The sequence below is a fragment of the Phalaenopsis equestris genome, unplaced genomic scaffold (genome assembly GCF_001263595.1).
Source record: "Phalaenopsis equestris unplaced genomic scaffold, ASM126359v1 Scaffold000295, whole genome shotgun sequence".
Lineage (NCBI taxonomy): Eukaryota > Viridiplantae > Streptophyta > Magnoliopsida > Asparagales > Orchidaceae > Phalaenopsis > Phalaenopsis equestris.
Window position 1 is genome coordinate 377167 of NW_018164737.1, and position 12993 is coordinate 390159.

The window sequence follows — 12993 nt, forward strand, 5'->3', positions numbered from 1 at the left end:
TTTTATATAACAATATATTACATATATTATTTATATAATATTATATTATATATATTTATGTCTAAGTTTAAATCATAACATCTCATGTGATAATGTGGTTAGTGACTTCTTTTGTTTAGATTTGATCCAGGTTTGAATCCCACACTTTACATCTATTTTTCTCAATTTTAGTTTAACGATCCAATTTCGAGCCGAACACGAGCCGAACACGAACACGAATATTTAAATCGAGCCGAACACGAGCCAAGCCTGAGCTCGCTCAAGCTCGGCTCGTTTACAGCCCTAATTGCGTCCTATTTAGTGTTATTAATTTATATATAGCATAAAAATTATTAATACATGAATTTAAGTGTTATTATGCAGAATTATGATAACATTATTTTATCTTTTAATTTAATATTCTTTCATGTTTATCTGAATTTTATAATTGAATTTTATAATAAATTCGTAATAATTTGCACCACATTTTAAACGGCATGAGCTGTGCTATGAACCATGCGCTATGCTTATGGCTCTGTGAAGGCTTTTGTGGTATGGCGCGCCATTCACCATTGACAAATATGGCTTGATACATCATATGCATTGCCTTGGTGGCAAGGGTGAAATCTAGAAATTTTCTTAATTGGTGCACAAATTGACACTCTTAAGGTACTTTCTCCAAATTTCCTTTTCCTTTGATACAATCACATATTATAAGATTACACTTCAAATTAAAAATCATACAAAATTCAACATAAAAATTGGAGTTATTCCAATAATAAAAGTGTATATATATCTGTGTTTGTGTGTGTGTCGCTCGTCATGACTCTTTGGTAGTCCAGCATAGCGTAAGTCCCGTGGGGTCACGGGCTCGGTTCCGCCTTAGTGCATTTGCCATGCAGTGCGGGATCGAGTGGTTAGGCACATGAGGGGGGCTAGGGGCTCGTATCATAACCTCTAGCCATCCTTTTATATATATATATATATATATATATATTTAGTAAGTACTTCATATTTTTCGATCAAACTTTGTTATTAAATTGAGTTGGAATGAATTGTTTTTATACTTAATTTATTTTGACATAATTTTTGAACTTTAATTAGATTAGCTAAATCACATTTAGTATAAGATAATATATTATTTAATTTTTAATTAACACAATTGAATTGATTAATCACAATAATGTTTATTTAGTTAAACTAAATTATATTGGAGAAAAAGGATTCATGTAACCGACCCGAAGTAGTGGGATTAAGGCTTAGTTGTTGTTGTTGTAAACTAAATTTTAAATGATATAAATTTGTGGTTAATTTATTTTTGATTAATTAATATACTTATTAAGATTATATTAAAATTTAAAATTTTAACTCATTGCAACAGACCCTATTGTCCTTGTCTATCTTCCTCTTTCACATATATTCAAACTTCAAAACCCTCGGCAATAAAAAAATTGAGGAATCCATGATGAGAGCTTGCTGGAGAACGTTTTAATGAGATCAACAGTGTGTGAAAAAGTGGAGTTACCCTATATTTCTCATTCTCAATAAAATTTTGTTTGTTTATATAAAAAAAGGAGGAACACAATTTGCCATATTGGAGGAGAAATGGGTGCTAAGTGCTAAAAAAGACGAATAGCTTTTTCTAAGTGGCGATAGCTTGAGAAGGAAATTAGAAGAAAATAAATACTTGCAATAGTAGGTTGTTGGTATTGGATGGTGTGACAACATGAGGGTTTTGGCTTTGTGTCGTCTCCTACATGGCAACATGGGCCGAGAATGGTGTTATGACATATGGCGCAAGGCATGTGTATGCAATATGCTTAACATGGGCAGTTGGGAGAGGTTTCTGTCAGGGATTTATTTAAAAAAAATTAAAAATGAAGGCCCTAGCGTCCCCCATGTTGTATCAGCCCAGGCTTGATGGATCATGTAGGTTTATGTTGTCAGCCCTTTGAACTGTTTGTTTAACTGTTGATTTGCTAGATGTAATTTTTTGGGCACTTTAAAGTCATACATTGAATTCTCTTGTTCAGTGGCTAAGCCATATGTGTATATTTGGTTTGCAGGAGACAACATTTTCTTTTGGGATTTTGGTGACATATAAATTGCAGTCTATCACTATTCTGTTAGAACATGATGTGATTAATCGATGGTCAGTTAAACAATGATTCCCAAGTTTATTATGTTATATCAACTCAGGCAGCAGAGTGGTTAAAATCATGATCTCTTGCTTTTCTATGACAGATTCACATTTGTACCTGCCATAAGAGGTTTACCTCCTCCCCCCTTGAGATTCCAGAGGGTCAAGAAAGTTCAAGATCTTGCAGCAGCTGTGGTGGAATTTGTTCAGTTGATGAACCTGGTAGCCTATCAAAAAGGATGTGGAGCACTTTGGGAGCAGAGTTTTCTGGAGTAATTGATCCTCAATTAAAATGGAAGACGTCTTCGAATGGTAAGCAGAGGGCATTAAGGAGAGCAAGAAATTTTACTCAAGATAATAGAAAGAAATACACAGTCAAGAATAGGGAAGATATTGAGGATCTTTCTGATGAAACTTCAAAGAAAGAAGGGGACATGCTGGTCTCTGAGTCTGAGAAGGTGTGCATTCGTAGCTGTACTTTACAAATGCTTGTGCAGGGTGGTATTTTTCTATATGATTAACGATGTTTTTCTCCTGGCAGTTTGGCGTTAGTGTTCTTAGTCGGCGTTTCAGTGATAACTTGGAAAGTGTTCCAATAAAGAAAAGGAGATTTTCTCTACTTCCTTCTAAGTCCACTCCACTTATATTGTCATCTTCTGGGTTTCGTGATCACAATTATGAAAGTGGCCCCGCTTTACTTGAAAGCAGCCAAGTATCTCTTAAACGAGATGAATCTGGCATGTATTCTTCTAATGGATTGGATTGGAGTCAAAAGAAAAGTTCTGCTGACGAGAAAAGGTTCTTGGAAGACATTGATGAACGTTCAGGTGATTCTGCTGATTTTTCTGGTATTTCTATCCTGGCAGCTGCTGCTTGTTATAGTAGCATAGAGAGAGGATTCATGGATGGTAGGAGTTCAACAATTAAAGGACATTCATTTGATGAAAATCCCTCATCATTAAGGTTTTCAGAATCACTTGAAGGTATGGACCAGCCATCCAAACTTGAACTTGGAAACAAACCAAAACCATCAATGACATCTCTTGCTGCTGGTGAATCATGTGGTAGAGAACCAGATCAAATAAGGTTTGATGAATGCAAGAGAAAGAATTATGTTGGTTCCTTGCAGAGTTTGTCAAGCAATAAGAAATTGGCGCTTAATCGTGATGATAGACTTCATTGGGATCTTAATACAGTTATGGATGTATGGGAAACCCATTCAGATGACTTCTCTATTTCTGATCCACTTCATTCTCATGTTAAAAGTAATGGGAGTCATGACACAATTTATGGAAACCAAGGACTTGGTCAGGATGAAGCTGTTTTTGGAATTAACAAAGTTGGATTGATAGCTGCTGATAATAAAGATATTTCACAATGTTTTGAGGAGGGAGATGGAAAGCATGTTAGCCGTGTGGCAGATTGTGATAAAAAAAAAAGTGGCTTACCCGGGACTCAAGTCTGTGAATCTTTGCAGGAAGAGTGCCAGTTTAAGGATGCTAGGTTCATCATGGCAAATGCTCCTGAGAAAACATGTCCTGCAGGTGGTGGTGAGAATTGTTGCATTGCTACAATAAATGCTCATCCCATTAAAGACTGTGCGCTATTAGATAGGGACCTCTCCACAAAGGCGGTTAATGCATCTGATGAGAAGTATAAAACTGATAATGTAAATTTGAGTGTGGAAATGTACTCTCATAATGCCCTTCCTTCTCTGAACGCCTTTGATCCATTTGCTGAGGACAAAAATGTCAATGAAATGTTGCATGATGATAACATAGCCATTGATACTGTAGGTTGTTCTAATGATCATTCTGGAGAATACCACCCATTATATGTTGGGGAAGGTAATCTTCTGAGGAGTCCTCATTCTGAGAAGCATCAGTCTATATCTGCTGATGTAACTCTCAGTATTACTGTACAAAAGTCACCTGCTGGACAACTTGATCAGAGCACTTCTGGAGTTATTATTCAAGAAGATGAAAAAACTCTTCAGGTATCGCTTGATGGATGCAGTTCCAAAACCATGACAACTTATGGCTGCCTGGCAGATGAGACTGCATGTACTGATGAATTTGGTAAAGCCTATCCTCATTTGAATCAATCTACTGCCTCTTTTGACTCTAAAGGAACGTCCTATAATGAGCAGCTTCCCTCTATAAATGCATGCAATAATAAATATAAAGTGTCTTCTACTGATTTGAAGGTTGATGACTGTAAATCTTACATTTTTAGTGCTGAAAGTTTGACTGCAAGCACAGTTGCTTCACTTCACACTTCACCAAAGCTTACCAATTCAATATCAGAAGGATTTTTTATGGAAAAAGATGAAATTCCTTTAGCCGACAATACCTTAATTTTGAATGAGGAATCTGAAACAGTTGCAGATGGTCATGTGCAGCGCTCGGTTAAGGATTCATTAGAACATTTTGACTCGGAACATTATTCAGATGCTTGTCCATTTGATACTGATCATGCTACTGGATTGGAAAAGATTGACCCTCTTGGAGATGATTGTTCTCAATATGAAGATGGAGAGTTGAGAGAATCTCTTCTAAATAGTTGGGAACCAGGAGTTGAGGAAGCGGAAACTGAACACGTGGACTATGGGTCAGACTGTAGAGAAGTTGATTTTTTTGAAGCTGAGTCTGATTTTTGTTCTCCATCTGAATTGGCAGTTGAAACTATAGAACCTCAACATGAAGGGAAGTTGGTTTCTACTTTCAGTGATGGAAGTAGAATGAGGGTTTCAGAAGATGATTCACAATCTAAATGTTTTCAAAAGCACTTTTTGACGAAAGATGCTTCAAATGTCAATTATGTTGAGGAATCTGCGATGAAAATTATGGATGTAAGTGTTGTGAGTGAAGTGCTTGCAAGAGATGAAAACAGATTGCTGACATCTAATGTACCTACTGTCTCGAGTGATGTTCCTGGGAAATCAATTAAACAAGACAGTTCTAGACCGAAGTCTTCAGGATGGGACAAATTGCCTCAAAGGGAAGTTGATGTACTTTGGAATCACGATGGTGCTTCTGTCACAACATCAGTTAAAGGTGAATATGCTAGAAGAACGGTAGTTTCGTCGGTCAAAAAGGTTGCATCTTCAAGAGTAGAAAGATCAAAATCTTCTGAAACATTATATAGAAAGGATGCATCTTATACAATGGAAAACAAGTAATTTCCTTTTCATTAACATACAGCTTATCTTTTGTTTTGTAGTTCTGTTATCATTTCATTTGCTTCATCTATTCATATGTTCAGGGAACTTGGCCACTTTGCTTTAAGTGCTGAAAGGAGTACTAATGCAAGCAGATCAACTGGAAGGAGCAAACCACCTTTCCGTTCTCATGGTAGAGGAAGAGTCGAGTGTTGGGTGGGTTCTCCAGAGCATCGTGGTAGTTGTCGTTTTGATACATCTGGGCACTATTCATCTCTCAATTTTGCACCACCTAGTTCAAGGAATGCAACTGCAGCTGCTGTCGCAAAGGTGGAAAACAATGGCTTCGTTGTTGCGCCTGATGGCACAATTGTTAAAGCTGTTAGTATGGGACCAGGATCCCATTTATCTGGCCGTTGCTCAAATTCTTCCGCTCATTTACAGTCTACAAGAAGGGGATCAATCATGGAGAGTGATGCAGCATTTGACATGTCTTCTGAGCCAAGCAATTCTACTAGAGAATTTAGCCCTGAAAGATGCTTTAGTGTTGGTAGGGGAAGAGCGAGTAGGCGTGATTCAAAGTTCATCAGCCTTGGTCATAGGAATATGTATCAGGCTCCTATGCTTGATCGCAGGATTGACCCTCTATCATTGCCCCATCCTTCATCTAGCAGGCAGAGGAGCTTTTCTCCGCTGAGAAGGCCCAATCATTTATCGCGCGAGCTTACGAAATCACCCACAAGATCTAAAACACGCTCACCCCATACTTGGACGCCTCCGAGAGGAAGAGACAATGGCCGGATACGAAGGATCCCGAGAAGGAGATCACCGCAGCACCAGTTTATGCATGCTGAAGAGTTATCTTCTCACGCTCCTTTATCTCGAAGTCATTCTTCACCACCACATGCTTCAAGATGGTTTGAAAACGAGAGAATCTTCCATGATCACCTTGGGGAGCATCAACCTAGAAGTCGTCCTCCTGGGAGAAGCCCGCCAGCCAGATTTTTCTCCCAGAGCAATAGGCTTGTGAGGCCGGATGATTGCTGTCAACCAATTTATTCTGGAAGGTGTTATGATTATACTGACTTTGGCAGGGGAATGAGGCATGATAGTAGAAATGATGGCAGAAGGGGGAGAAGTCATAGATATGAATCATTGGATCCTGAAGAACGTTTGGAAGGTAATGGAAGTAGAACCAGGGTTCACGACCTTCAACCGAGGCCCTCTGTATTTCAGCGGAGGGAGAGTCCGAGGAGATTTGATAGGAGCATCGATTCTCAACGTAAAGATTCACCTCGAAGATACAGAGGAGAGATGTTCCATTTCCGACGAGGCGGTGATGGAAAGTTGAATGCGGACTACAAGCCAATTGGCGTTCGAAGCACCAGTGATGATATGGATTTGCAGAGAAGGCCTTCCTGATTGGTTGTTTTCATCTATTTTCTTTTCAGTCGGCTGGAGATGCTGCACCCAGTTTTTATTTTTGTGATGGGAAGAAAAGCATCTCAGGCTTGCGGTTATTATTCCATTTTGCGGCGCTTGTAAATAGTCTAGAATCTAGATCTAGAAATTCAAACTTCTCTCTTTTTGTTTTCTATTTCTTTGGTCCGGTTTTATTTATTTTTCCCTCTGAAGGCGGTAGGTAGATAGAGTGTTTACGAGGCCTATGAAGAACTGATTGATTAATGAAAATGATAAATTGGTCTTTTTTTTCCATTTGTGGTTGTGGGTGCTTGATGATTTGAACGAATTGTTGACATGGGAAACCCTTGACTGCCATGGGGGTGCCAATAAATAGCCCCTACAAATCCTGAATTATTATTCATTTTTTGTTTAATGTTATCTTTTGAGTGACTTTCTTCACAAATTATTTTGAATTACTGTTACCTGTGGCCTTTTTTTTTCTGCTTAATCTTTGGAGATGGGTTTTATTAACTCATTTGTTGGAAAAATTATTTCATAAGGAGATCACCCCGTCCATCATTTAAAAAAAAAAAAAAAAAAAATAAATTAAAGATGAGGCCTATCGAAATACATATTTGCCTTGATGAATGGTGTAGACCGGACAGCATATGCATTTCTGCATATGCAGTCCGTATGGAATAATTTTTCCATTTGTTGGGCATAATTTTTATCCATCACTGCACATCTTTAAACTGCCTAGATTCAAATTTCATTTTCCTTTTAAAACCGATGACACTATTTTTTTTGGTGTTTTGGTCTAACATAGTAATTTCATCACTTATCTTATTATTATTATTTGTTTATATATATTTATGCCACATGCATTTTAGTATTCTCAGTTTTGCCTTGCTTAATTTAGATAGCTAGGACTATTTATAGCTCAACAATCTATATATATATATATATATATATATATTTGTATATAATATATCTAAAATTATCTTTTAAGCCTATATGACATCATTGTATGCCACAAAATTTCAGGGATGCCTTTGTTTTAATCTTATAACCTCAATTCTAGAACTTGTATTTTTATTTATATATCTTTAAGCCTTTTTCATGAAGGTAATATTTTTTGTTTGAATTGTTAAATAACAATTATTAGCATCTTTTCCTTAAAGTTATTTATCATTTGCTAAATATTTATTCTTTTTTTTAATTGTTTGTATCTTCTAAAGACTTTTCCACTTCTTATATCTGGTGAATTTCATTGCATATCTCAATAATTAAAATTATGTCATCTATACAAAAAAGGCTAGGCCTTGATATCTTGTTTCAAATATTTTTGTAAATATTATTATAATCAATAAAAATAAAGAACTCATGTTAATCTTAGAGGCAATTCAAACCTTTTGGGGCGTTGCACTTTTTTCTCCTCCATGGAAATCTATGGTAACATGTATTTTAGTGGTCTCGATGTGCATTTCATTCTCATTTCTTATATTACATTGCTCTTTGAAGCAGTAATATGTTTTCCTGGAATACTGTGAATGAAAAAGCTCAGCAAATATCTTTAAAGCAGGAGTACGTTTGTCGATTGAAGTTGATTAGATGTGCAGGTCAGTAGAATTCTCGGGGTTTTGTTCCTGCTTATGAATCATTTCTTTCTTCATGATTACTTCGACTCAGTTATCAACATCAGATTTTTATTATTTTTAAGCATCTAGTGTTTTATATGTGGCTTCTTATAAGCAGTTGGTGTACTTGTTAGATGAAGGGAAATATTACGTACGCTTCACTTTTTCTAAGTCAAATTCTTTACTTATGAAATCTTGGTAGCCTGTCTCACTTGGGAGTGATAAGTTCTTTTTGACTTCCAAAATTTTCTACATATTTCTTCCTCTTTAGTGTAGTTTAGTTAGCTTTTTTTTTTGGTAGGGAAGTGAATATTTATTGTTGGGTGACATTTGATTAGGTTTGTGTTGCTGCATCAAGTCCTATTTTGAAAGCATTGTGGTACAGAGTCTGCAAGTAAATCAATATTTTAGCAAATCCTTCAAATGTATGTTTTTCTTACTTCTTCAACTGGGATCAGATTTTTCCAACTGGTCAGTGATATCTATCAATTAATTGTGAAAAAATGTTATACTAATGGTTCCAGTAATTCATGCATATTTCTTAAGGCTTTTACAAACATTTCTATTGTGTTGCTGAGGTATTTTTATTAGTAATTGTTTCGTGGAACATGGATGGATGTGTGATTGATCTCAGGCCATTGAAAGGTGGTATTGTATGTGGGACTAGCATGACTCAGTATCTACTATTCAAGAGTCAAGACAAAGTTTCCTACCACAATCTATAAAGCTTTGACATATCAAGTATTAAAAGCAAGCCAGACGGTGGCCTAAGCACTCTGGCAACTTCAGTGGTTTGGGCTGCTTACAAACGAGTATTATTTGTAAGATGTGCTTATGCAAGTGCCTCGTCTTATGACATTAGACTATCAGCTGAATAGCTTGTCTTGATCGAAAAGATGGTGACCCAATACAATATGTTATGACTATTGGGTATTATTTTGTTGTTTTGGAATAGTTTGATATTGTAATATTTAATATTTGCTCATGAGTGGTTTTCCAATTTCCAATATGACTTATTCTATCAGTAAGATTTTGTGTCTTGTAAGAAATGAAATATAAGAAGGATTTCACGTGACCTCCCTTGTAGGAATTTTTCGCCTCTCTCATGTGATTTCTTTTTTCCATTATTCTTTTCTTCATTATGCCTCCCTTCTTCGAGGCATTCTCTCATTCATTCCTCATTTATTTTCTTCGGTTGACCACTTTGGTTCTCCTTCTACACTAAGTTCTTTATTGTTTTACTTCTTTAGTTTGCAATTCAAGTCATAAAACTACATAATTTATGATTTTTTATTCTTTTTGCTTCTTCATTGATTCTCTGAGCAATGTGTTTGTTCTTCCTTCCAAGCTCCTTTCAAACCATTGATTTCGTCCTACACTCCCTCTTTCTGTGCAATGCTTACCCTCAAATGTCTCCTTAATGAATGATCCCGCATGGATGTTATGTTCTTAATTTATGCATCATCATCCTCATCCTCATTGTTGCTCCTTTCGACTCCATTGTAGTCTATTGCATGGATTTGGAGCCTTTTTCTAACTAAAAATGAACTCAACATTGTTGTAACTCCGTTATCCATTATCCATTATCATTCATGTGTTATCCAACTCCCCTTTTGATAAGAGTAATCATATTGCCAATGTTGTCTCGTGCAAATATATAATTGACCTATAGATATAATACAAACTAGGGCTGTTAAAAATGGCTAATGGTCTACTTTGGGTTTAGCCAAAAATTTTCTACCTCAAATATTAATCTGATTTGTTTATTAAATACGCTAAAAACTTTAATATGATCATGACTCAAATATCTGACCATGCATGATAAATACATTAGTTGTGCTAGGATAGTGTCAACTTGATGATTACTCAACTATATGAACTTGTAAACTTGAAAAATATAAAATACCAAATTTTAATATGATTATTTAACGAAAAAAATAAACAAAAGTACAATCAAATTGGTTCAATTATTTTTTTTTTTGTGGCCTCAATGCAACCAATGTTTTTGGATGACTTGAAATCAACTCAAACTTGACAATAATCTTACATGGGTTGGCTTGAACTCAACATATTTGTGCCTTACTCAAGTCAGGCTTTAGCTTTGGGTCCGATTTTGGCACCCTTCGCATGGACTGTTCTTGTTTCCTAACTATGCTTATACATTCAATGGCTACCTTGCCTACTTTCTAGTTGTGCACAACTGTAGTAAGGCATCTTGCTTGCTCTCTTTCACCCACACGTGGGTTTGCTTTCTCACCTGCTAGCTCATCACTACATTGTTGCATATCTCTTACACATGTTTACTTATACGGTTCTATCACTCACCTATTTATTTCTTACACTAATAAATTCTTCTATCACATGACTTTTCTTGAAACTTTCCTATTGAGTTGCTCTAAATTTTCAAGCCTTAGCACAATTGTAGGCCTAATAAAGACTAGGGGACGGAGAGAGAGAGAGAGAGATTAGATTAGCTTGAATAATCTATTAACCTTTTGCTGTAGAAATTTATAGACTAGGGGGCGTGAAGTATTCAATTATCTGCCTACCACTATTTGAAATAAAGGTATCATGGGGCATTTTGGTGATAAATAAATACATGAATAAAATAAAAAAAGTCTCTTACTTGGCTATCTCATCCTCCAGTCGTCTGAGCCTGAGTCTCCATTCAATTTGTCTGAGGATCTTTGGTCAACCAAATTATAGGCTTTCGATTAGCCGAACTATGGGCTTTCTGTCGGTTGAATTATGGACTTTTGGTTGACCGAATTTGAGGGACTTTGATCGATTATGTTGTGGTTCTTTAGTCGCCCAGGGTGTGGACCTTTGGCTAGCCAAGCTAAGGACCTACAGTTGGCCAAGCTAAGGACCTACAGTTGGCCAAGCTATGGACCATTGATCAACTGACTCTCTTTATCTGATTAGCATTTTTCATTCCTTTTTGGGGAGACACCTGCTATCAAGAGGAGGCATGTTTGCAGGGCAGGGGTGCTTTACCGTAATTTGATAGGTAGCTTCACCTCTTCGACAGGAAAGTCACTAAGGGGTTATGTTGGTGCCATATTATGCACTAGTTTCTGTGAAGAGCCTTTAACGTTCTTTCCAAAATGATATGTGGTGTTGTTTTGAGGGGCTTGACAGATCTAACTTTCTTTAGAGATGTTCTCTGATCCTTGTTCAAAAGATTTGTTGTTCAACAAGTTTTGTATACTTTCTTGGAGTGGCCTTGGTTAGGCATTGGATTTCATGGATTAACGTTGTTGTGATCTTTAACTTCCAGAGAGCCATCTTTAACCACACTTGTCTTTGGGAATATACGATTCCTTTGATATTTGTGTTGACACGTTGTGTGTGTATATATTTAGTTTTCCTGATTCTCTTGTTTCTTGAAAGTCATGCTGTAATAAAAATAAGAGAATTTAATAGAAAAAGTAGATACATTTATGTCAAAATTAGTGCTTTAATAATGAAACTCCTTCAATTTTAGATTCAGTAATCTTCTATAAATAGCACGTTGAGGATTTCCTAGTCATTCACATTCTTTGCGAGTGTGTTGGTTTGTTCTGGGTGGCAGTAATGGCGAGCGGCAAGATGTCTCCGTTGGATGCCTTTTTTAGGACATTCTAAGAGAGAGCTTAGGGGAGAGTTGGTCTAGCAATATGAAGAAGTCTGCATAAGCTAGGAGGCTGGAGAAAAAGGCCCAACCTGAGGGGATAAGGCAAAAGAAGCAACAACTTCCAAGAAAAGACAGATGGTGGATAGTAATGAGGTTGAATTCTTTGATTCTTTGACTCTCCGACCAGAGAGAAGCAAGGATGAGCATTCTTGCAGACGTTTTGAATGCACCCCTAATGGTGACTCGTGGTTCCTCAGCTAAGCGACTCCCACTCCAGTGCCACCTCAAAGCGAGGCTGTTGGAGTTCCCTAAATGCAAGTTCCTGCTCCACCATTGCGACTCGTAGGTGGGATTGCATGAGGCTTTGGAGCTGGACATCAAGAGAGAGTGGTATGGCATCGCGTTCGATCTTGATGACAGTTCCCTTTCCATCAAATGGTTGTAACTAGACCAATAATTAGGTATGTGGAAATAATCCATTTTGATTAACTTCTTTTATTATTTTGATGTTGTTTTAATCACATAAATGAAATTTTCGCGGGTGCTTACTCATCGATGGTGGGTGTTGTTCAGCTTATGTCCTTGATGTGGATGGGATCCTAATTTAGGCACAAGGTGATATGACAGGGTGGTTTGCTGCTGGAAGCAGGAGCTAGAGGCAAAACTGGGGGCCCTGAGGATGGAACACTCAGCAGGGCTGACAGTTCTGAAACTTAAGATGACCGACCTTTGAGTGACCTCTCCCTTTCTTTAATCTCAAGCCAAATCAACAACATAAATATGTTGGTTCGATGATCGAGTTTTTGTATCAGAAGTTGGTTTGGCGAGGACTCGTCTTGCCCGAGGTGGCCGACAACACTTTTGTAAAATATTTTCTATTTTGAATGAAATAAAATATATTAGTGAATTAAATTTAAATTGTGTACTTTTTTTTGAAAATTTGTGCCCATTTGATGGTTTTTGGAACTGAGGTGACATTTTTGGGCGGCGCTTAAAATCTCGCTAGCACCGTATATAAAAGGTTTCCTAGGAAATTTTGATGCACTTGACTCTTTCC

The 12993-nt window shown here is 36.9% G+C and overlaps 1 protein-coding gene across 3 annotated transcripts in view; it reads left to right on the plus strand.

Moving 5' to 3' along the window:
- The window catches only part of LOC110025227, a 9000-nt gene extending 2067 nt beyond the window's left edge, over positions 1–6933 (plus strand). For 2 of the 3 annotated variants that reach the window (XM_020725565.1, XM_020725564.1), the window contains exons 2-5: positions 2046–2131; positions 2224–2577; positions 2661–5296; positions 5384–6933. In XM_020725565.1, coding sequence (XP_020581224.1) covers positions 2129–2131; positions 2224–2577; positions 2661–5296; positions 5384–6701 — 4311 coding nt within the window. In that variant the 5' untranslated portion in view covers positions 2046–2128 and the 3' untranslated portion in view covers positions 6702–6933. Of the gene's footprint in view, positions 1–1349; positions 1909–2045; positions 2132–2223; positions 2578–2660; positions 5297–5383 lie in introns of those variants that run through there. The other variant, XM_020725566.1, reaches the window with a different exon arrangement.
- Positions 6934–12993: the final 6060 nt, after the last annotated feature.